We start from the raw sequence: 25,767 nt of genomic DNA on the forward strand, positions 1-25,767 counted from the left end.
TGTTTCCTGAAGAGGTACTACAGCTCTGCCGATAATGTTGTCTCGTCAACAAGTCAGACACTGTAGGATGCAATGGCAAAAGAAGGATAACTGACTCTTTAACATTCGTGTGCATAACATAAAAGGGACTGTATCCAAGTCCAGTGGCCTGTTGCCAGTTGGGGACTCCCAAGGCAATTCCCCTGGTATATAGTTTCCCAACTGTGTTCTGATTTGTGGTCCAGGGTTTTACTGAAAATAAACTTATTTTTTGGATATAAATTCCCTATATCAAGTTGACCTCTGTGAATTTGTGTAGAAGCTTTTTAAATCTATGTTAAATAATAATATTCACATACCATGCCAAGAATTCCAAAGTTCACCTATGTGTTGTGTGAACAACAGGCACGTGTTTGATTCTCATCTGCTGATTTTACCCAATGGAGTCCATTTCTTGTAGTGAGAAACTTTGAACAATTGTTACCTATAGTTTTCTTCGTTAATGAGGCATTGTTATATAGATTTTTGTTTGCAAAGGTTTCTTTTCCTAGGGGAGGGCTTCTTGTCTGTTAACCATTCCTTATAGCTGTGGTTATGTTGCTTTGAGCACCCCGCTTGTGTCCTTCCCCACACCTCTCTCAGTTCAGTTACACGCTTTCTGAGGTGATATGGGGCCAGGATTGAGTGATGTGTTAAGAATGGCTTTTATACAGTGACATAATGTGTCCTGCTTTGTTTTATCAGTCCTTTATAAGAATTCTTAACATTTGGTTTTGGTTTACTACTGCTGCTGGTTTTATTAATCCAGAATCTTGTTGCAAAGTGGGTAATTTTCTGACAGCCTGTCATCATCTAGGATATTAGGATTCTGGGCTTTTTTAAATGATGTGATCTACATCTCCAGTGTATTTCTTGTGCTAATTCAATATGTGCTCCCACAGTTGCATAAAGAGCTCATGACACTGTAGGTATTTCTTGGTTCTATAGCTTGGAATAGCTTAAAATTATCAAAAAAAGCATTTTCATGCATATAAAAATTGCAATAAGGTTTTCACAACACTGAAAGTATACAATTTTCTGTGCAGTACGAGTTGTATGTGTAATTAATGACAGAAATGGATTTTTTTATTGCAATTGCTTTAATTTACAAACTCAATCTTTTGCAGTTTTGTTACTAGAGAAGATGGAACATGATGACATTTGTAATAAAACTCTGAAGATTACAGACTTTGGTCTGGCTAGAGAGTGGCACAGAACAACCAAAATGAGTGCAGCAGGAACTTATGCGTGGATGGCTCCAGAAGTTATCAAGTCCTCCATGTTTTCTAAAGGAAGTGATATTTGGAGGTAAGAAGTTTGTCTGCTGAAGACCATGTTTGGTGGATATGTGTTGAGGGTTTTGAGAGACTTTATTTTTTTGGTGGTTTGCTAGGTTATTGCCTCAACATATGGCCAGTTTAGCTCTTCTAAGAAACAAACACATTTTTTAGTATCTACTTCACTTGTTACACCTTTTATTATCGATTACTTACAAACTGGGGGAGGAAGAGGGAAAATAAAGAAATTTTTTTTTTAAAGCAAGCTCTCATTAAGAGAAGCCTTTAAAATATTTGCTGGTCAATATACCCAACTGTTTATCTGGATTCTTAATATAAATAACTGCATGCTCTTGATACATTAATGTATGATTGATCTCAATTTGGTGGGTTTATTTTATATTAGATATCTGAAAACACTCAATCTGCTTAAAAAATGGGACCAACTAATTATTACCTTATATGTCTGATAAATAAAAATAAGGTGCAGATCAGAACTTTGCCAAGTGTTAACTTGAAATAGTGCCATTTTTAGGAATCTGGAATGTGATTGTGTGTAAAAGTTAATACTAGGTTTAAGCTTCTACATTTATAGAGATTTTTCCTTCCAGTCCCTGGAGTAAGGAGAGTGTATTCAGCACAAAATTGTTTTAACTTGCTCTCTAATTTTAAAGGTGGGAAACGCCCTGTTTTAAATTTGTGAATTTCTCATTTAAGATGTTATTGTGGATAATATAAATAATATGGCTCTCACTACTGATGCTATTTTTGAGTGGTGTAGTGTGGGATACATGTACTGTAGAAAGGTAATTTAAACTTTAGTTTTAGTTTAGTTCTGTTTTGTGAGTGCAGAAAAGTAGCGATTGCACAATAGGCTCTAAAAGCTGCTGTGCCTCACCTTGAAAAGTCTGCATTTTCTTTCTTTTTGATATGTTTTCTCAGAAGGATCCAAGATAGCTATCTGGGGAAGGAGGGGAGGACTTTATTCTGTTTTCTACTGCTGCTTTATGCATGTTCTGTATTCTAAAATTCTTATATAGGTTCCTATTTTGCTTAGATGCATGATGTTCTACAGCATGAAGTAATACTTTTGGTATTCTCGGGATGATTCTGTATCTGCACTGCTGTTTTGTGACGCTCATTTGTCTTGTCTCTGGAACCAATTTTATTTGCATCAGCCTCAGCTGATGCTCAGTTGGGAAACATCTTTGGCCTCATTCTTTTTTTTTTTTTTTTTCCATTCTTTCTTACTTTTTCCTTAAATTTTTTTTTTCTTTTGCGGGATGGAGGTTGGGTGTAGGCGTTTCCCTAATCAGCTGTATTCCATGCTTAATTACAGGTCCTGTCCAGTCTTGTTGCTGTGATTTTAGGTATCTGAGGGGGTATGCTTTGGTGCAATTATTTTATATTCTGCTGCAACATTAGTTTACATTTTTGGAACCTACAGTATTTCTCTTCTTCGCCTTCTCTTCTGCACGCCTCTCTTGTAAAAATGTAAGTATTTAGTTCAATGATGGAAGTCTAACAGGAGAGGTTTTTAAGTAGAAAGGCTGTGTTTTGCAGTATAGTTTAGACCTTCTTAGCTTCTAAACATTTTCTGCTCACTGCACCTTGATCTATTCTGTTGCTTATCTTTACTCTTTCTTTAAAAGAAAAGCAAATAAAGAATACCCAGGTTACAGGAGTGGTTTTTGTTTTAAAAAACATTCAGGTTACCAATTTAAGTATATGGGTCTCTCTAAGATAAGAACACGGTATGTTTCAGAAAATTTCTAAACTTTAGTTACACGTACTGAGTGCTGAGGCTCTGAATGAAATCTGCAGACCTCTTAGTAGGAAAAAAAAGAGCAATTGAGGCTGCTCAAGTTGAGGCAACTCACACTTCCAGCTAGTCTTCCAGAATCTGCCAGTGTTTGGAAATGTTGTGGGAGTATTTTCATGCAGAGCCTTCCAGGCCGTATGTTCTCAGGTGTCATCCTAGATAGCAGAACTAGTGCTTTCCAGGCCCTGCACGTGTATCCTTTTGCTTTCCAAACCAGAGCTTTAACTACTGTATTTGTTTTACTTTGGCACGTGCTTCCAGATTCCCAAACAAGAATTCTACTCTTCCAACCCTACCCTTCCGTCAATCATCAGACATTTCTGAACTGGTGTGTCAGTCTTGGTTTTGTGTGGAGCCTGAAAGTACAAATATGCCCACAGATTTCCAAGTGCTGATGGTGTGCTTCAGCAGTGGTCTTTACAGTAATGTGTGTCTTGGTTGTACAAGCCCTTCGCAAAGACAGGAAGCATTTACTGTACAGCAGAATTAGCAGTTGCTTTTGCCTGGCACATTTGTATAAATTTGAAGTGATTTGTGTAGCAGTGCTTAGTAATCTCTGCTCTAGAAGATGGATTGTAGAGTAAAATAATCTGAGAACTTTACCTTCAGATTTTCAGCTCATAAAATTTATAAAACCAGCTAGTGTTCACTGCATTGAGATATATAGGCTTAAATCACATTTGATTGAAGGAAGATAATTTTAATGATGAAAACACTTAACATATTTTTGGGAGTGTATTAGTTTTTGTGGTTTAAAAATGTGTATTTCAAGGACATGCCTGTGGCTTTGGATTTTTGCTGAAGATGGAAAGGGACGTGGCTTTTGCTCTTATAAAAAAAAGCTATTACTTATAAGGTTGGGCTGTATGCATAGACAATTGTATGTGAGCTGGTGACATTTAATACACAAAGTAGCTAGTTGTGTAGTTGAGAGAGTTAATAAGTAGTTGTTTTCCTAGATAATGGCAGATTAGTACCTCCCAAAAACTCCAGTGTGTCAAGACCATAATGTCTTTAGGCTTCCTCCTTGCATCTTTTCCCCCATACTGCTGGCTCTTGATACTTGATATTAAGACTGCTTTCATTAAAAGGCTGTTACTGTGTTGGTCTGTTTAAAACTTTACAACCACCCTCTTGGCACTGTTGAGGACTCTTTAAGATTAAAGGCTTGAATTGTATATACAACTAAAGCTAATAGTGTGACACAACTTTTTATAAAAGGTGACTTCTTTTTAGTTAAATTTAATGTTTTGCTTAACTTCAGAGTGCATGCTAAAATACATATGGGATAGCCTGAGCAGGGGAATTACTTGAGTTTAGAAGAGTCTGTACTTGCTGAGAGATTTTTTTTATGCTTTCTCCAAGGACAGAGATGAACTGTAGTTCGGGAGAATTCCTCCATTGGGCATAAAATATGTATGTACTGTAGGAAGTGTTGTATTCATTATGGTCAGAATACCTCTGTTTTAAAAGAAATTGGAATTCATTATTTTAACCTTACTTCAGTATACAATCAAATGCTGAGATTAGACCAGAAAAATCAGGAGGAAATTATTAAGAAGCTCAAGACTTTTTAAATTCCTTTTTCTTTTGGCAGCAGGTACAGACTGTTTTCTTCAGCTTTGGTGAAGTGTTAGCACTGTAAATTCATTAGTTTTTCAAGATTTTATGAGATGCAAAAATTCTCAGACAAATAGACCATAGATAACAAAGCACTGCTTATATTTGTGCTGATATTGTGTAGTTTGCTGTTTTATTAAAGTGATGTTGTAAGGTGGTGTATAATGCTGACTTTTTCTCATTAAGCAGACAGTGATAGAAAACCTTAACTGCTGTGTGTTCTTCTCCCTGTCCCATCTGCTCCACTTGAGGTTTCATTTCTAGTCCTAAGGGATGCATAGCCCTCAGTTCCCCAGTGCAGAATGCTTTTCTTCTCACGTTGGAGAGTTCAGTCTAGCCCTGCAAAACTCGCAGGTGGTTTCTTTGCACACTTGGAGAGAAGTGGCAAGAGCAATAGTTTGTATTCTATTTTTGCTTTGCTTGCTCACTGTACTATTCAAAAGCAGCAATAGGTTGTCCTTTGTATCCTTGTTCTACAGGTGCAAGTGGTTCCCTGGCAGGAAGAGAAGTTGAAGGGGTGTGGGGATGAGGGGAGGAGCAAAAAACCAAATCCAGTCAATAAAGTCCACTTTAGGCTAACACTGTGAAATGAGTAATTCCCACTTCCACAGTAATGACTGTGAAAGCTGTCCATTTCAGTGGCGGTAGAACAGGAGCTCTAGAGTCACAGCAGCCAGCATGCTGTCCCAGCCCTTTGTAGGGGCTTGGGTCATTTGAACAAGCCAAGCCTTGGGCATACAGACCCAAAGAAGGTAAAAGCAATACCCAGCTCTTCTTTGAGTGGAGAGCATTGCAGAAATTCTTATGGTTATTGTTACTGCAGTAGGAATTCCTGTGATTCTTGATTTCTGTACCCGACACTGAGAAAAGATCTCTTCATGCCACCACCTTTCACTGGAAACAATGTTGTTCTGTTTGGATTTTGTGGGGGCATTTTTTCTAGTATGGAGAAATTAGCTGTGTGTGCATGAAATAATTTCTCAGTCTTGTTGCATCTTCAGTGGGAAGTGAAGTGACAAGTTTATATATACATGAGGGGATTAGAAATGCAAACATCTAGATAAAGATGAGAGTTTTCTGTAATTTTTATTACTATTATTTAAAAAAAAAAAAAAGAAAAAGTATGTCCATCTAGGTAAATTGTTGTGAAATATTTGGAAAGGGGAATGGCCTGATTGCTCTGCTGAGAATTACTTTTATTGTTTGGTTGGTTTTTTGTGGGGAGAAGGTTGCTTGTTTTCCTGTCATTCAGACTTCCTACTGTAAGTCAGATTTATGTGAAACTAGCTTTTCTATAGAATTGGCTTCAGGCTTACATTTTGAATAGGAGTGCGAGCCAGTCTTAAAGTCGCATCCAATTTGCTTAATCACTATAATGGAAAGGTGCACGACTACAAAAGTAGAGCTGACTTAAGGGCATTCACCTTTGGCTGGGAAATCCTCATGAATTTCAGTACATGGTTGGACAGATACTTGTTTGTCCTTGTGTTTCTTGTGTTCTTGTTTCTTTCTCAGAAAATAACTGTTTAAAAAAATTACCTTTTGTAGTTACGGAGTGTTGCTGTGGGAACTGCTTACAGGAGAAGTTCCTTACCGTGGCATTGATGGCCTCGCTGTGGCTTACGGAGTAGCTGTCAATAAGCTTACTTTGCCCATTCCATCCACCTGCCCTGAACCATTTGCAAAACTAATGAAAGGTATCCATGTTGTTTCTTCCTATGTATTTAAATAGTTATGTTTTGGGGGTATGAGATAGTCATGGGGTTGCCAAATAAATACCTCATTTGATAGTGTGCTGTGTAGCAAGTATTTTGTTTTTCTGTACACAGCAGTCTCGTGTTGCAGAGAGTTGGGTGCATTTCTGAGGGAAACAGTGTTATGATGTTGCATTTAAGGTTTTCAGTAGTAACAGTACAGTTTTTGCTCTGATCTCACAGATTTTGTTTTACGTTGAAATTGCATTAATTTTCCTAAATTATGGGATTATACTACAGTTTAATACAAAGAAAGATTAAAATCCCAAGGGGAAGAATTGCAAATGCCATTTTTCTTCATTGTTTCTTCCTGAGTGTAAAAAATGTTTTGGAAATAGTTTAGTGAGAAATAAATATTGCTTGCTAATGGCTATTTCCTTGTGTTTAATGACTTTTTCTAGCTTTTATATGTATCCCTTCTGTACAATATTGCTAGTTTTACTCTTTCAGATGCTAAAGATAGACATGAAAAAGGATTTACTGTTAATACAAAAGCAATCCTCTGAGCACAAGTAGGTAGATGTCACCTCTGTAAATTGAGACGGGACTGGGGAAATCTTGCAGGTAAAGAGAACACATTAGGACTTGAAATGCAGTAGCAAAGTAACTTGAAATTCACAAAGTTCTTCAATAAGTTCTATGTGCTGTTAAAAACTGACAGGATTTTGGTAAATTCTAGAATGCTGGGAGCAGGACCCTCATATCCGACCATCGTTTGCCTTAATTCTTGAACAGCTTACTGCCATTGAAGGGGCAGTTATGACTGAAATGCCTCAAGAGTCTTTCCACTCCATGCAAGATGACTGGAAATTGGAAATTCAGCAGATATTTAACGAATTGAGGACCAAGGAAAAAGTAAGTTGATCTTTCCAATTGCATGGCAGTGAAGGAAGGGAATGTATGTCTATGTATATTTATGGGATACAGTGGTTTCGAACTTCTGGATTGTTACTTACCAATGTACTCATGCAAATATACAGACAGTTGAAAAAGAAAGATGTCCACATCTGTCTCCCCAAAGAAAACAAGTTGTAGATCTGTAAATGTGGGATTCTAGGCACTTTTTTAAAATATGATTTTTTTTTCTTGTATGTTTGTATGTATCCCTTAAATTGAATTTATCCCTTAGCTAGTCTTTGACTGCAAATTTTCAGCTGCTGTTGAACATTCTCCTCAGCTGTGAGAATGAAAAGCCTTTCATCCTGTTATGTGACTGTATCGCATGGCTTCTTTTCCAAAAATGGAGCAGTGCTTTTATCTCTCTTCTTGCTGAATAGACTGATCATATGGATGCCTTTCAGTGTTTCAGTTTGGGACATATTCTTGCCAGATATTAATAAGGTCAAACTCATACACATGAATCAGCAAATCCAATTTCTTTTGTTTATTACTCAGATTTGTCACTGATCCTCTTTCTCATGTCACAATATGTTTGTACTAAATGAGTACTCATTGTCAATTCTCTTTGTCTCCTCTTATACTTACTTCAACTTGGTTTTAATCACCCAGAATTTTTTATTTTCCTTTAGACAACTTGATAACAGTTGGAATAGGCCAGGTATGCTCGAGTCCCTGTTAGAAATGCTTCTGGAAGAAATAGATTCCTTCTTTGTGGATGTTTCTTGCAGTATAGTTATTGCCTAGTATATATTTGCTGTTAGTTTTCATGAAGTGATAGTAGACAAGGAAGACAATCACTGAGATGCAGTGACTTGTGAAGAAAATTTATAGAAGATGTAGTCTCTAACTTTGACAAAAGCAAGAACTAAACTCTTGTCTTGCAAGTCACTGTTTGTAGCCTTTGTCCTTCACTTACTCTCATCAAATGTCACAAATGGCAGTATGTGGATGTTTGGCTGATGTTGGGTGTGATGTTACATATGTACTGTAATATCAGCATAGTGATATTAGAATTTACTGATCACCCATGAGATTGCAGTGTTATTATGTACTTCCTATCTACTGTTTCTTCTACCCTCTGCATTTCCCTCTTCCAATTTGGTTCACAGAACTGGATAAGTTTGCTGTCTGCTCTGCCTGCAGTAGGCATACAGTGTGCTAGAGCTGATCTGTGTGCCTCAGTAGCTGGCAGATCTCTTCCTTTACAGTTGAGTTACAGTCCCTCTACAGAGAGTAGAGGCTTCCTTTTTTTTACTTGCCGTGGGGTCACCAGCTACTGTGTTCACTTGCCTCAACCTGCCATAGAACATGACTCTGTTTTTGGCCCCTCCAGCAACTGCTCAACCAACTATTTTCCTCTTTTTACTCTGGGAGCAATTATTAGAGGCCTTCCTGTTCAGGTTTTTTGTTTATTTTTGTTTTTCTGGAGGCATTAGTCTAGAATGAGATTTCCTATCCAAGAAGAATCTGACTAAATCAAGTTTAGGATTAAGTAAGCAGGTGAAAAAGTTTGTGAGAAGAGTCGTATTTTTGGTGCAAAAGTGAGTTAAACTCAGGGAGGGGAAAAGATAAAGTGAAATTTGCTTTTTATATGCCAGAGTAAGTGCATCTCCTGAAGCATCTACCCTAATGAGGTATACTTCTTGAAGATTGAAAACATGTGACTTTGACTTAGACAAGGTTTTCATATATACGAGGTTTTTTTAATTTGGCACATTATCAATTTTGCTGTCAGCTACTAGAGAGAAAGTATTGTCTATAAAGTATTTATATAATAATAATAATACAAAAATCCTCTGCATGGAGTCTCATTCCTGCTGTAAAAGAGGAACTTCTGTAGCTGGAGGAATTTCCTCAAGGGCCTACTGCAAATGAGTGGTGGTGACGCCTACTCGAAGAGAAGATCACAATCTTATTTTGACAAATGTTCTTGAGCAACTTAAATATAGAATTCTTTCCAAGCTTCCTTACAATGGGTGTTTTAATTGCAGAGCAGTGTGGAAACATTGCATAACTAATTGCAGTAAGTCTAGTTTTAATTAGTTTATTTGGAAAAGAGTAAATACTTAATCTCTCATTGAGGAAACACTTTTAATTCTTCTAGGCTGTTTACTACTTCAGTACAGGCCCTCAGTTTTTGCCTGGTTGCTGAGCTTTATGGAACCTGGATTTGAGAGCTGTGAAAGAGAGAAAATCAAGTGTCTCCTAACATACCTTTATTACTGTACTAATCCAGTAGTAAAGATGTTTTCTATTTAAACTCTAAAGTATCTTTTTTCTAAGTCTGAATTCATGTAGTTTCTGCTTTCAACCCTTGTCTTAGGTTGTCCTGTTTTGAGTGGACAGGAGGAGGAAGAAAGTGAGAATTTGCAGGAGTCTCTAAATTAAGTTGTTAAATATCTTTAAAAAAGCAGAACCAAAGCAAACAGAAGAACACAACCCAAAGCCTTACTTGCTGACATGAAGACAGGTTCCTTTGAATTTCCAAGAGGCAGAATTGCCTTTAGCGAAACACTGTATGTTAAGTGGGTCAATTAAAAAAAAAAAATTGTTTCCAATATTATGTTGAAATAAGCACACTCAAAATTAGTATACCATATGAAATTTGTCAGTCATATCAATTAAATTTTAAACCCATGATAAGCAGTTTATGTGTGCTATATCTGTAAAAAAAAACAAAAAATATCTTTCTGAAGAACACACACTTCTCACTGAACCAGTTTGCTTCAGTGCCAACCTGTCTTTTGACATCCACAGTCTTTTTAGCAAGAACATTTGAACATCCCCTCATTTGAAAACACTGAAGTAATATAGTTCAGGAAGTAGTTTTTTGCTTTCTCTGTATGAAATAAGGAATTCTTCTGGCGTACAACTTTGCTGGATACCGGTGAGCAGAAGTAGGCAGTCTGCTCTGAAATAAAAACAAAACAAAGACAAACAAAACCAAGCAACACCACAATTATAAAATTGTATAGTGACAAAATAAATTCATTTTAAATGGAAATAAAATTCTTAGGTATCCTGAACTTTTAGCATTTTTCAAATGCTTTATTTCAAATGATGGTTTTCTGAGTTGAATTTCAATTTCAATCCAGGTGGAATTTTCAGAATCATATGAAAAATATATGTCATGAGAAACATACACAGTATGAGTCACATCTAGTTCTCCTTTTCTTATACTTTCAGTACAGTATTATTAGCAATATAGACTATAAGTGTTCTGTGTAACTCTGTTTCCTGTGTAATATGGCCCATACTATGAAGGAAGGTCTCAAATTAAGGAGGTCTTAAATTTCAGATATATTTTAACAGATTTTGGAAGCTGAATATTAGGATAATTTTAAGATGCTAGGTTTACAGCTGTTTAGCCTTGGGCATTCATTTACCCTGAAAAATTAACTAGCTTCCTTACTAAAGTTTTTCCTTTTCCAAAACCGAGAAAGAATAAAAGAAGAACAACTTTTCTGAGAGTGGTGGTTGGGGAGTCTCTATGCTGTAATTCAGTGGTTGGTAGCTGTTTGATGTTACAGATACCTGCTAGAGTTTAATTAAGAAACAGCTGTCTTATGACTTAGTTTATCCTATTGCACTAATCCACATTCAGTGTAATACTGATTGCTTTTCTAGATAGAAAAGTACTACTTAACGCATTGCTGAAAAACAGGAAAGGTTAGAGAATTTAAGATAAAGGCAATAATTTGTGTATTCGTCAGGTCATTGGCTTTATGATAAAGCGTAGGAGCTATCCAAGAGTAGCCCTCATGCTGTGCAAGACTTTCTCATCATGCGAAACACTTGAAGCACATTTTCTGCTGGGCTGTTAGCTGATAATCCTTGATTGCATGTGTTGTCCCCATTGCTGCTGCTTACCTGCTTTAAGTAAAGGGACTCAAGTTAAATGATTGAAAGGAAATCTGTGTAATGCTTGATTCTGAATACAGAATCTTGGTTTATTCAGAGTGGAGGACTGGCAGAAGATTGTGTGTGCATGTTGCATGGATATAGTGCATCATAAAAATAAATCAGGAAATACATCCTACTGTGCACTTCATGTGTCCTTAATACTGCCTTCACATTATTACTTAGTTTTACTTTTGTGAATCTTGTCTTCAGGAGCTTCGATCACGAGAAGAGGAGTTGACAAGAGCAGCTCTTCAGCAAAAGTCTCAAGAAGAATTACTGAAGCGCCGTGAGCAGCAATTAGCGGAACGCGAGATCGACGTGCTGGAGCGTGAGCTGAATATCATGATATTCCAGTTAAACCAAGAGAAACCCAATGTAAAGAAGAGGAAGGGGAAGTTTAAAAGAAGCCGGTTAAAACTTAAAGATGGACACAGAATTAGTTTGCCTTCAGGTCTGCAATTTTTTAAAAGTCACAGTATATGTGATGATTAAATATGACATCTTCTTCAGTTCCATGGTTCATGTTTTCAGTGTTGGCTACTATTTTATTTTGTTGCCACGTTCTTCTACTGTAATGCACAGAGGGGTTTGGCTCCTTGTTGTATGGCTCCTTCCCCACAAAGAAACAGTTTTCACATATCATATTCTCATGGAATAGTCCTCATTTCATCTGGAGGAATGATTCAGCTAGAAGTTCATCCCATTTGGAGGGAAAGGTCACTAGCATGAGAGCCACATGATTTAATACTAGTCCAAAGTTCAGACTTTTGTTATCATTGTTTTTGTACAGACAGAAAAGTACCTTTTTAGTACATGCCAGAACTTTCTAACATGATGAAATGTTAGTGCTGTTTGCCCTAAACTTTCAAATACCAAGCAAAAAAACAGTGCTTCAAAAGGGCTGGGGGTACAGGTGCAGTAGGTCCAAACTGCACACTTATTGCAGTCTCAAGTACAACACAGCAGTTACAATCTTCAGTGCCTTATTTCTTGTAAGAAAACCTATTAATGGCAGCAGCAGATGATTTCAGAATACAAATATGGTGTAATTTGAATGTTAGAGCATTTCATTCTACCCATGAATGCATTAAAATGCCCCCTTTGCAAAGGAGGCGTGTTTGTAGGCAGTGAGGATCTTTCAGTTCTTAGGGGCTGGTTTAGAGGTGCCATTTTAATGTTGCCCCAAGACAGCATTACACAAACTCAAGGTTTCACCAATGGTTGGAAAGCCTTCATTAGAGGTACCAGCATGCTGGGGCTGGTGGGCTTCCTTTCAGTGGCTTCTGGGTCAAGTCTGTCAGCTTATTGCAAACGCAGTAAGAACTTGATGCTATGTTAACACAAGTCTGACCAAATTGTAGCTGTCTGGTAGCTGGAAAGACATGAAGGGAGAAGTAATATTTGGAGTACTATTTCAGCACTATTGAAATAAGCTTATTTTTCCTTACTTTAAAAATAAGAGCAACTAAGATAAAAGCCACCCTTCAGCCTCCCAGACAAACATGTTAGATTTATGGTTTTTAGTTAGATTTATGCTGGATTGCAAGCTTCAACTGAATATTTAGTCCTTTGTTTCCAGTTCTGCTTATATTTAACTTGAAGCAATGATAAAATAAAAACTTTCATTCAGAATAGCAATTAGCTCCTTCTAGTCAAGAACATCCAGATGATCTTGTCCTTGAGACAGTTCTATTCTAAGAATAGTGTACAATATAATTGCATTGATGATGGAGATTAGAGGGGCATATTGTTTAATTTCGTGAATTTTTTCCTCCTCAATATTAGTTGATCAATTTTTTTTTACTACTTTGCTATGAATATTTGTAATTCTGTAGTTTGCTGTCATGATTTTCTGAATCATTGTTAATTCTTTTTTAAATGAATTACATGCTTAAAAAAAATAAGGCAAATCTGATTGCCATGAGTATTGATTCATTTGAGATTAAATACTGAGCGGTATTTTTTGCCCCTCCTGTGACAACCAACAAGATTGAATAACAACTTGTGGTGTGGATGTGTCTCAGATAGGTCCACTTGGACCTACTTGCTGTTGTTCATGTTCTTGTCACATGAAGGTGTGAAATCCTTCCTGTTTGACTCAAAAGCCAAATTGTTACATTTAGAGTTTTTCAATGTTTTTAATATGTATATCTCTTACATGTATAAATAAGTTACATATAATGAAGTCTAATTCATCATATAACTTTAAGTAGTATAGCAGCATGTTCTTCTGAGGAGTTTTTTATTCATAACATTAAAGCTGATTTGTTTTGCTCTCTTACAGACTTTCAGCACAAAATAACAGTGCAGGCATCTCCCAATCTGGATAAGAGGAGGAGTTTAAACAGTAACAGCTCTAGTCCATCAAGTAGCCCCACAATAATTCCTCGTCTTCGAGCTATACAATGTAAGTCTCCACTCATTTGATGAATAGAGAGTGTTCCATATACTTACTGAAATGTTGGTAGTAGTATGAGGTTCCAGGCAGATTTCTGTCTGATTTCCACATCCCTTGATTGGTTCTAACAGTTGGCAACTTCTTTGGAAGGGGGGATAATCTTACTAAAATGCTAAATAATTTTCAGTAATTCAAAATGATTGTGAATCCTTTAAATGGTATCTTTACTTAATTACTTTGGGAACCAAATTTTAAACTGACTGGGATAAAACAATGATAAATCAAAATTTATGACAAAAGGCAAAGCATCACATTTAGAGCCCAAGTAAGATGGCAAACAAGTTTTTATTAGGTATTGGAGTTGATAAAGGAAATGAAAGGTTCAGAGTGTAAGGGAATCTTGTAAGATGGAAAGACCAGAGAATGAGCCAGTAACCCAGCATTCTTACGTCAAAAGAGAATAAAGCTTTAAGCAGGTATAAATCCAGAAGAAATCTTGCTTTAGGTTTTCTGAAGACAGGAAAAAGAAACAAAAATAAAATTGTGGGTACATTTGTATGTCTACATTATTATGTATACTGGTGACAGAAAGGAAGGTATGTTCATGCTCACATAGTGGATGTACCAGGAATATGATCGTGTTACTACAGAGAAGCATGCATTTATATTTGGGGATGACCTATACTCAGACAAAACAGTTCCTACAGGATTCACTGCTTGCATTTGTATTGTCTGATGTATTGTGCAAAGTAGATTGTCTAATTATCCATATTCAGAGAGGAATGCCTTAAGCTTCTCTCTATGAAATCAGTGGAACCTGTTCTAGCTGATTGCTTATGGATGTTGGCTATCTTCTCTTGCAAGCATAGTCACCTGTGAGGGAGATTACTTCAGAATCTGGCTTTGTCAGCTATAAATGAGAAGGGGAAATTAGAATGCATGAGGATTTTCTTCCATACTGTAGATAGTCTAAAGATTGGTTGATTTTTAAAACAGCCTGGAACTTTGTTTTGAGTTTGGATAGAAATCAGATCTCTCATCTCTTTGGATCACCTCTGCCTTATGAAATCCTTTTCATTGTTAATGTCTAAAGGGGAGACAGTATGTGTTTGAGCTGCAGTTGATACAGTTGGCAATGGGCAAAGACCATTACTGCCCATGTGTTGTGGATAAAGGAGAGAGGTGGACAAACCCTGTCTTGCTTTTCTTAATGAAAATTTGAGATGGAAGGAAAATTAAGTGGATTTTTTTTTCAGATGTTAGCTGACAGAGTATCTGTGTTGCCAGTAGTTTCCTGTCCTCAAACTGGGGTGGGTTTTTCTGGTTCGTTGGTTGCTTTGCGTTGCTTTTTGTAGAAAGGTAAAGAAAGGCTTTTCTTAGTACAATGTCATAATTACATATAAATTATCTCATTTTATCTTTGATTCTTCTTGCTCTGCAAGGAAATGCTTGGAAATGAAGCAAATGTCAGGTATTGGCATGGTTCTGAAACCTTGAGTTTTCTGTTTGTTTTTTTAATTGCATAGCCTTGTGTAAGCTATAGCAGTGCCACTCCTTGCATGTGTGCTAAGTGCCACTGGGGATTCACTGGGGATTTTTTTTTGAACAGGGATGTGTATTCATAGGACTTATACATGCAGGACAACATAAAGGCTGTTGTTTAAAAGAAGTACATGTCTGCTTCTGAGTTTGGATCCTTAGGTTTTTGGATAAAAGCTTATCAGGTATCTCAGGATTATCTAGCTGAAACAATTTAGCTTCCACACCCACCTGCACCTGTGTAAAATAAATTCCCTTTCCCACAATAATGTTTTATCTTGATTTAACTTCAAAGTGTCTTTGTTTCAAGACGACTTGCTCAAATACAGGTGATTTGAACAGGCATATATAACAACTGCTTACTTGGCTGCTTCACTTTGTCATGAGCAACTCTAGTTTTCAAATCTAAACATTAAATTAAAAGAAAAATCTAGTTAATTTCTTATTAAAGCAAATTCTGCTGATTTTGAAAGGTGTCTTGGAGGGAGGAGGAAAACCACTAAGGTACATATTCCATAGGAATGTGGTTGAAAATGGGAGTGTAAGGTAGGCAAGTGTAGTGCTGTGCTACAGGGTGAGCTGTGCTGGCGAGAAGGTGTACAGCGAGGAAGGAGGAGAATCTGGACAGTGAAGGAACAGCACAACCATGGACATGTAAATGCCTCCTCATTTATCATGCTGTTATAACTGGCTGTGTTGCTTTTCTCCTAGGTCTCTCCATCATATCTGTAAGAATGCCATCACAATACCAAGCTAATGCTTCAGTTAGTCAGTGACATGTGAAAATCTGCCTTCCCAGGTTGGGTCCTATAAAGAGGATCCTTTAAACTCTACCTTAAAAACCCATCATCAGAAGATGCTTAATGCCTTTATAGATCCAGGATTTAGGACCTAAAGACAAAAATATGAGGGAAACAGTTCTGTTTCTGAAATCAGTTTGACTAAGATCTCTACTACATTCTCTTAATTTTTCCTCAGTGATTCCAAAAACAGATACACACACAGCTAATGGCCGAAGAAACAGTGTATATGTGTACCAGCAAGATGTAGATATCACAAGTGAATATGAACTTCCCAGTGGGGTTGTGAAAAAAGGCAAGATTTCATTGTGTTTCCAAGGTGCTGGTTCTGTTTAATTTATCAGCTGAGACAGTGACAGACTAAGCATTTAATGGAGGCTAGATGCTTAAAAGTATATAATTTGTTTTGGTGTAGTGAGAAAGAAAATGTTAATCATGGTCACAATTGGATTATTCTGTTTCATTTGATACCAGTTGTCCACAGAATATGTTTTCTTCATTGAATTTAAGTGCTCAGTCTAACTCACTTGTCTGAATTACCTAAATATAAGGTTCACAGTTAAAGGAAGCATGGAAAACATGATTGCTTTGCTGCTTTATCTTTAATCTGGGTCTCTTGTCAGCTCATAAATTACTTTTCTTTCTTGCTCATCTTTTTGGATCAGTGAAGTTTGCATGGTGGTTTTTGTAAAAGAAAAAAAACCTCAATTTTTTTCCTGCTCCTGTGTGTTATTGTGTCCAAATGGTTTTGCAGTGCAGAAGATACTCTGTTCTGTCAAAATATTTTGCCTTTAGAAATAGTATTTATGTGTATGGGCTTTTTTGTTTTTAAATCCAATCTCTAGTAACTTCAGATGAAAGCAACAGAACTTGGGGAAGGAGCACAACTTACCACCAAGAAGAGTTTGAAGATGTGAAGAGAAATTTTAAAAAGAAAGGTTGTACATGGGGACCAAGTTCAGTTCAAACAAAGGATCGTGCAGATTGTAAGGACAAGTATGTCTACTACATTTTGGTTTTTTGATAATACTAAAGCATTCTTGGTAACTGAATCACTGGCATAGGTAGTGAGTGAAAAAAAGTTCTGCTGTCTCTAGTTACAGCAAAAACTCCTACCTTTTAATTAATTTAGAAATTACATTAATAATGAGTGGCTCTCCCAGTTAGACTTTGAGGATAAAACACCTACTTATGTTAAAGTTTTATTGACTTTTTTGACTCTATTACCCTTTATCTCTGTTTTTTTGAGATTTGTAACATACTGGGATGCTGAGCTACCAATGCATACCAGACATTCATGGCCTGTCTTTCTTGCCCGTCCTCACATTGCTTTGAGGAATTGCAAGCATGGCCCCCACTGGGTACTTCAAGTATGATTAAGTAAGACTGACTGATTTGGCATGTGGGAGGCACAGTTCACACCAGCAACATCATTTATGCTGACAAACAGAGGGTGAAAGGGTTATGGAAATCAGCTGGACAGCTTCACTTTCAGATTATTTTTTCCAATGGCTCAAAACTAGAGATTAGCAGCTTTTCCAAAGTAAGCAATCCTTTCCTTTATTTCTCCAGCATATACAGTTATTTATAGTGCCTTTTTTTACTTTTCCTGGTGGGGATATCCACTCATTTACCTGTGTCAGGAGCTGGTTCCAGATGATCAGTTGATACTGGCTTTATATTATTTTTGTTTGTTTTAAAGTCACTATGTTTAATAAGCTTCCAATATTCACATAATTTCTTTGACACAATGAAAGTGTTGTCCAGGTTTTCACAAACCTGTGTTGTTCAATAGGTAACGAAGGCCCATTTTTCATTTGCTTTCTTTTTAGGTGTGAAATTTTTATTGTGAAAAGAATACCTGACACTAAGGCATGTTTGCATTTATAATCATATGTTTCAATGCTACTACATCTTTTTTTTACCTTTGGAAAGGTTTTCAAGTTATGTACTACAGGTTTATAGTTTGAAAAGAAAGTAATTTTCTCACAAAGTTTATGTGAGCATGGTGTCTGTAATCTCAGAATAACTATTGTTATTTCAGAGTAAGACCCCTTTCAGATGGCAGCAACCCTTGGTCAACTGTTTTAATGAAAAATCAGAAGGGTGTTCCCTTAGCTTCACTATTTGTGGACCAAGGTAAGAGCTATTTTTGAAAAAGTGAAAGTAGCCATATAATAGTATTAAGATTACTTCCAATGTTATAAATTGTATTGCTTGAATTCCTTCAAGGATTATGCAGTTTATTATAGGAGTAATCATGCTGCCGACCATTTTCCTCTGCAAAAAACCCCTATATTTACATCATTAGCACCTAAGAAATATACATGGTCTGTGAGAACCATATAGAGATTTTTTCCATGTTTTTGAGTTGCAGGCTGCTCTGTATATGAGATCTGCAGTCACCATTTTTTGTTTCTTTTAAAAAGAACCTAAATCAGTAATTGTCTTGACATTTAAATAATCATTGATGTCATTGTTGTGGGATCTGCATAGTTGTTGAAAAAATGCATAGTAGTTCAAAAAACGCATAGTTTTTAAAAAACCTGTAAGCCCTGATATATTCCCCAGATATTAATTCCCTGGTTTTTTTGAATGAGACCTATTATCTAAATTTTCAAGAAAAAAACTTAGATTTCAAGTCTTGTAGTGTTTTAGACAACATGTTGCTATTTGCAGGTAAAATCACAAGGTAAAACATACTTGTTCCCCTTAGGTTCGGGAACATAATAGCTCCATGTTGCTTTTTATGACCATTACTATAATGGGCTGTGACTATAAAATATTCATAATAATTTTAAAGTTTGCACACTCTTTTTCTATACTATGGATTCTTTTATCTGAGAAAATTAAGTTACCAGTGTCAGGAAAAAAGCCTGTGATACAACCTGGTGTCTGTAGCAGCAGCTAGGTTTATGCCATCTGGAAGAGGAAATAGTAAGCTGCTTGGACACTGCTGGAAAAAGGCGTTTTAATCTTCATGTATAATGGTAGAGGTATAAATCAAGGCTTCACAAAAAGTAATTTTGTAGATTTATTAGCTTACTACTAAAACCCTGCATACAAATTTAACATATTTGAATTTCAAATACTTCTGTGTTTATTCTCTAGCATTCAGTAGTTTATAGTAGAGTAACACATGTAAGTCAAATAATGCCTCCTTTTTATTTGTCATTAGGTGTAAGATGTCAAGTTTACTTTTTACTCCAGACCACCATGACCTAATGAATTAATTGGAAAAATTTCTAGTAGCTGACTGAATTTTGGAACTCAGCTTAATTGAAAGCATTGCAAAGAGTATATTCCAGATTTTATCTAGTAGTTTGGATATAGTAATTTACTTCTCTGTAATCCATACACAGAAATATTTTCTGTGTTTTTTAAAAAGCACTATCAAAGTGTTGCAAACACCAAGAGGTTTAGGCGTAGAATGTGTTTCTGAAACTCAAAATGTGAGTCTGAGCTTCTGACGGCATCTAAATGGATTGTAGTGTCCTTCAAAGTTAATACTTGGGCATTTTAAAGGAAATGATGATGTACATATGCAGACATGCTAAACAGTTGAATTGCAGTCTTAAAGGATACAGTGTTGTTTTACAGGTGCATGTACTGATAAGAAACTTATCTCTGAAGGTTTGGACAGTAAAAGACCAAAGCCAATTAAGTTGCCCAATCAGGCCTATATTAATCTACCTCTTTGGAAAGATGATCAGGGAGAGAATACAGTAGAACACGAGAGCTTTGAAGAAGGAACCTCTGCTAGTTCTACCAATAGCACTCCTCAAATGACACCTACAAACAGTCTGAGCAGGACGCTGCACAAAAAGAAGACTGATTCAGTGCTGTATGGGTGTGCTGTCCTCCTTGCATCTGTTGCCCTGGGCTTGGATATCAGAGAGCTGAACAAATCGCAGGGTCCAGATGAGCTCTTGCCTAAAGATGAGAAGAAGAAGCGTGATGGAATATTTCAGCGTGCTTCAAAATTCCGCAGGAGTGCCAGCCCTACACGACTGCAGTCCAAGAAAGAGGAAACAAGTACTCCATCCCTAAGTCCAACTGCAGATACTGTGAATCTTCTCTCTATGCCCTCCATTTCCACAAAATGCCTACTTCAACCTGACAGTGAAGATGCTTTTGTAAGCACTGTGCTTGGTGATTGTGGTCGATGTAGTTCCACTGACAACTTTTCATCTCAGACTTCTGAAAGTAAGAGAGGACAGAGGATACAGCTGGCTCCTGATACAATTTCAACACGATTGAAAAATCAGCCTTTTAGTCTTGGTCTGAAACAAGAGTCTCAAAATGTGCCAAAAGATTCCTCCACAAAGTTAAGTATGTTGGGTCACAGACGAACCTTATCAGATGGGAACCATTTTCAGACCACAGGTGGGTAATTAAGAACTTCCATGAATCTCTAGGTTAAGCTGCTGATAAAAATTTAAGCTCAAAACAACGTCTTTAAATCTGGTTTACATTTAAATGGATAAGCTCATGATCAAGTTTTTGAAAAGAAGTTCTAAATTTCAATACTGATATTCTGGGGTGGCTTAAATGTAATATTGTTTGTGGTACTCTATGCATGTGTAATTCCTCATAATAACTGGAGAAGTTCATGGGGCTTTATTTGAGTATTAGTATTCACCCTGTTATTGGGGGGTTAGTGCTTTCTCTCTACGTCTCTTTTGTAGCAATAAAAAATAAATTGCAATTGCTCGTAGCAGTGAGTATAGATGCAAACACATTACTTGAGCACCACTGGTCTTTGTCTTAGGAGATTCCCCGCAATGTACAAACCTCTTAATTTTTCTGGTGGAAGAAAAGTCACTAGTGTTTATGGCAAGGCAGTTTTACAAATGGCAAAGAATTCAAGAAGTCACATAGTTTAAATTTGCTTATTTTTTTTGGGTTTTCTTTCCCCTAGCTAATGGAGTTGCTTCAACCAATGATGTCTCCAGACTCCCGGTCCTGTCAGTTTCTGGAACTCTGCCCTCACCATCTTTTCAACAAAGAAGCAATCACAGTGGTGTTTCAAATGAAAAGCAAAGCTCTGTCCATACTATCTCGAGGCCTCGACCTTCTTCTCTAAGAAGTAAAATCGATGCATGGCAGATTATTCCACGTATTATTAAACCAAACTCTAAAGACTCTGAATGTTCAGAGGGCAATGTAGTTCCAGATGTTAACTTCTTGCCAGATACTGAGGAAAGAACTAACTGCCACATGCCCTCATTACTTGATATTGATGTGGAAGGTCAAAACAGAGACTGTACTGTGCCTTTATGCAGAATGAAGAGCAAAACTTGTCGGCCATCTATATATGAACTGGAGAGAGAGTTTTTGTCATGAGTGCCTTTCATTTAAAAAATGTTTGCTTCATAAAGGGGAACAAATATAAAATTCTTGTCTGTCTAACACTTTGTGCTGCTGTTTTCTGATGTACTGTGACAAATAGTACCAAAATTATTAAAATGAGCAGCTAATTAAGTGTAGTAGGTGCCTTTTTCAAATGTTCCTTGGAATCCCAGCTAGTAACTCTAAAAGCACAATGCTGCAAAACAGTGTTCTAGGTGAACTTCATAACTATATTTGGAATGACTAAAATAAAATGCCCACCTCCCTGTGCAGTGTCACAGAAGTTTTCTTTAGGTTTGAAGGGTTTTGCTAGAAATTTAACTTTGTCACATTGGGAAAATGAATGACATATAGAGCGAGTTTGTGTTCTGTTAAGTGTTTCACCTAGGAAGTGGTGGTCTGCAGCTTGCCTCCGTGGCCTGTAGGTTCAGGGAGAGGGACAAGGGCTTTAAGGTGCTGGTACAGGACATTCTGTTCACTCCTCATTCACTCCTCATTGAGAAGGTGGTTACTTGCTGGCATTTGATACTGAAATTGGTTAAGAACCAGCAGCTGAATTTGCAGTTTTTGCCCTTGGTTATTGTGAGAACTTTTGACTGTGTGCATTAGTTTCTCCAGAAAGTTACACTGCTTGTATAAACATTTCGGTTTCAGCCACCATATCGATTTGAGAGGGTAAACTTCAGTATTGCGATTGGACTGAAGGTATTTGACATACTTTGTAATGTGAAACAACATTCCTTGTAGGTAAGGATACACTGGAACGTAAATATTTGTACTCTTAACCTTTTGAAGACTACAGTGTTTGCACTGAAAGCAATATTCTTGGGTTTGAATTTTTCATTTGTGGTGGAGGGGTTTGCACCCCTTCTTGTTTTTTTGAACTCTGCTGCACCTTGTATTGAAGAAAGCTGGTGGGTTTTAAGGATAATTGGTTACAAGTGAGCCAATGGTGCATTTTATTGCACTTAATTTTAAAACTGCTGTAATTTAATATTAAATCTTCCAGTATAATCTCTGTAGCTTTTCTTCCTAAGGTACTACTGAGTGCCTGCTTATTCGTATTTAGGAATCAAAGGACAGAAACAGATGTGCTTGACTGGTTTTCAGTGATAGAAAGTTTCCAGAAAATTCCAAGTAGTTAATTGTGGAGGGAGGAACATTTAGCTTTGATAACACTGGTAGTTTAATTTTTTACAGTATCACTGAGTGAATGATTAAAGAAAACTGAATCTACAGTATACTTCCCCTGATGAAAGCAGTTTTAGAATTAAAGGAACATCCCTCATTTACAGTATTTGAAGTCTTAATTTTTCAGATCATTTGACATTTAAATAGTTTTCATAAATAAAATTAGATAATGTTAGACTAAAACTACTGTGTTCCCATCAGAATACTGTTTTGTTAAGACCTGTGTTATTTTAAATGTTTTCATCTCCTTTACGCTGGCGTCTGGGAGTTCAAATAGAACACACAGTTGCTAAAAGCTTCAGAACCAAGGGATTAAAAAAGGAGTTTTCTATTCTGAGGCTGGTATGCACCACAGTGTCCACCTTGAAGATGGCATACAATTATACAAATGAAATTGTGAAGTCTTAATCACACAGAGCAGAACACAGAAAATGCAGTTTCCCAGCTCTCAAAGTAAAAATAGAAAAGAATTTCCTTAAAGTATTAGTTTACCAAAAGTAGACAAAACCGCTAGTTGTCTGTAAATCTGAATGCTTGCATAGCAGATTATTACTATATTTTCTTCAAACCTGTTTCTGTTGCAGTATTCTTAGTTTTTCGTCAACATGATTTGTCGCATACTGTTCTTTGTCTTTTGTTCAAACTTTTCATTTCATCAGAACACTTTAATAGATTGTCTATTCCAGTTTTAATACTAAATGTTTTCATAAAATAAAGTCATGAATCAAATTTTAAGTGTAGATTGATAGCACATTTACCTTCAAGGCTTAACTAGAATTTTGGAGCATTATGTATATTTCAACTCTTTCTTGATCCATTATTCCTGTGTAATACTGAGAGAAAAGGAGCTGATTGTATTACATGTTTCTGAAGAAAGTGTCTCTATTTGGCTTTCTACAGGAATATCTCAGGTGCTGAAGTATTTTGACTTGTAAACTTCTGTTAAGTTCTGTTCTGTATTCTTAAGGTTTATATAATTTCAAGTGTTGAATTTTTTGCACCCTATGTTTTTTAATCAGTAGTATCAGCATAAAAAGCTCTTTGAGCTATGTTGTTTTTACCTATTAGTTGCTTATCTCTCTTGCAATTAAACCAAGATTTCTATTCCTGTTCAATTGATAATTTCCCATAAGATTGGGACAAGGATATGGCCAGCCCTGTGCATTCTAAGTAATTTAGGAGTTTGTATTCCATCTCTTATTCTGAGACAGTTTAGGTAAGCCATCTCAAATATTTCTCTGATGTGATGCAGGTTTTTTTAAGCTGTAGTCTGTAGTGCTTTATAATTGTTTTTATAGTTTAAAATTATAGGCCAGTCTTCACTGTAATTAAAAAGAAAAAAAAATTATTTCAATCATGGTTTCAGTCTGTAGTTCTCTTAGCACCAGAGAAATTTTCTGTAAAGATACGGAAATCTGGTGTGCATTAAGTGACCTGTTTTGGTTAAAAGGATATTTATTTCAATGTAGGTTGATAGCCTGACCAAATAATAATTTATGTTGATTGTTTTAGCATAAAACTGAAGGTGCTTACACTACAAAGACTAAGATAAACACTTGATATGCTGTTTTACAAAACCTGATGATTTAAATGTTTTTATTTAAAAAATAAATTTTTTGTAGCTACTGTATTGCAAAGTGACCTGAATTTTCTTGGAAAAATATATTTGAATGATTTCTTAACACATACAAAGGAGTTCTCTGGTGAATAACCAGGAGCTATAGACTATGGCCAGCTGGCTCTCAGAAGATTATAATGTAATTGTTACTCTAAGATAATAATCCAGTACAGTAACATGAACATTCCTGTAGTATCTTGCACTTGATGTGGGCAGAAACATATGGCATAAGCTTGTTTTTTTTCTTTCATGTGACCATAATGTTCTTTCAATGCTTTTTACAATGTTGGCTGGGTACCTTAGAGGAGCTAGAGCAGTGGATATAAATAAACTCAGTATCTGATTCAGCATCAAGAATACAGGTAAGTAATAACATCCTTCTGTTGTGGGGTTTTTGTTGGGAGGGTCCATTGGTTCTTTGGGGGATTTGGTACTTTGGGGTTTTTTTTTATTATTTTGTTTTGTGGGGTTTTTTAGGCAAATGAAACCAGTATTTTCCTTATAATATTTTTAACACCTTTTGTGAGCTTTCCTCTTCCTTGATCATGTCATGAGTGCATTTAGCCCATTTTTCAGTTAGGAAGAGAAAGTATCCATTTGCACAGTGACAACAGGCAAGGTACAGTGAAATTCAAATAGAATTATGTTGAATTATATATAGAATTTATAAGGTTGCAAGCCCAATCTTATAAAGACATGCCTACACTCAGTTTGTAGTGAGACTGGCTGCATAACAAATATTTGTGTGGCCTGTGAGTGTCAGTATGGAGCCCAGATTGTAAACCAAGCTGCAGAGGCAGTTTATTTTATACACAGAGTTACAATGGTAATACAAAGATCTGCATACAAGTGTGAGGTAATAGAAAAGATCCCACTGTCACCAGCCACCTTCCTTTTTAATGTGACTAGTCAGATCACTATGGTGTATGTACTATGAAGAGCTAAGGAGACTCTGTTATCTAATATGTTTTTGATGCAGTTGGTGGTGCTTAAGATTGCAGTATTAGGTATCCTAAATTAGGTCCAGAGTCCTTGCAAGTGTGTAGTGGAATTCTTCCTGAACAAACAAAATACGAGTCACTTATCTCAATGCTATTAGAAATCTAACATGCTTGATATAGATTGTCTGATAAAAGTTTCTTTAACCAAAATAAGTGCTTTTCGATCTAATAAACTGGAGAATGGAATACAGAGCTATGCAGGTAGGATGGTTTTACTTTCTATTTCACAGAATCACAGGGTCATTTAGATTGGAAGAGGCCTCAGGAGATGAAAGTCTAAGCCCCTCTGATATAGAGCAGGCTGCCCAAGACCATATCCATTGAAGTTCTGGGTATCTCCACAGATGGAGACTCCACAGCTTCTCTGGGCAATCTGTTCCAGTGTTTCACCATCCGCACAGTAAAAATGTTTGCTCATGTTCAGATCGAATTTCTTGTTAGTTGGGGGTTTTGGGGTTGTTTTGTTATTTTTCTTGTTGATTGATTGTTGTTGCTGTTGGTTGCTTGCTTTTTGTTTTGGTTTTTTTGTTGGGTTTTTTTTGTATGTTTGTGCCCGTTGCCTCTCATCCTGTCC

The 25,767-nt window shown here is 36.5% G+C and overlaps 1 protein-coding gene across 4 annotated transcripts in view; it reads left to right on the forward strand.

Annotated features, from left to right (window-relative positions):
- The window catches only part of MAP3K21 (mitogen-activated protein kinase kinase kinase 21), a 41,844-nt gene extending 17,640 nt beyond the window's left edge, over positions 1–24,204 (forward strand). For 2 of the 4 annotated variants that reach the window (XM_042025257.1, XM_042025260.1), the window contains exons 2-11: positions 1,146–1,326; positions 6,286–6,434; positions 7,171–7,346; positions 11,505–11,745; positions 13,579–13,701; positions 16,210–16,350; positions 16,877–17,027; positions 18,076–18,170; positions 19,632–20,417; positions 20,953–24,204. In XM_042025257.1, the coding sequence (XP_041881191.1) occupies positions 1,146–1,326; positions 6,286–6,434; positions 7,171–7,346; positions 11,505–11,745; positions 13,579–13,701; positions 16,210–16,350; positions 16,877–17,027; positions 18,076–18,170; positions 19,632–20,417; positions 20,953–21,377 (2,468 nt within the window). In that variant the 3' untranslated portion in view covers positions 21,378–24,204. The remainder of the gene's footprint in view (positions 1–1,145; positions 1,327–6,285; positions 6,435–7,170; positions 7,347–11,504; positions 11,746–13,578; positions 13,702–16,209; positions 16,351–16,876; positions 17,028–18,075; positions 18,171–19,631; positions 20,418–20,952) is intronic. The other 2 variants (XM_042025258.1, XM_042025259.1) reach the window with 2 other exon arrangements.
- Positions 24,205–25,767: the final 1,563 nt, after the last annotated feature.

This window comes from Corvus kubaryi, unplaced genomic scaffold (genome assembly GCF_017639235.1).
Source record: "Corvus kubaryi isolate FWS band 111438036 unplaced genomic scaffold, C.kubaryi_AGA036_p1.0 37266, whole genome shotgun sequence".
NCBI classification, from domain to species: domain Eukaryota; kingdom Metazoa; phylum Chordata; class Aves; order Passeriformes; family Corvidae; genus Corvus; species Corvus kubaryi.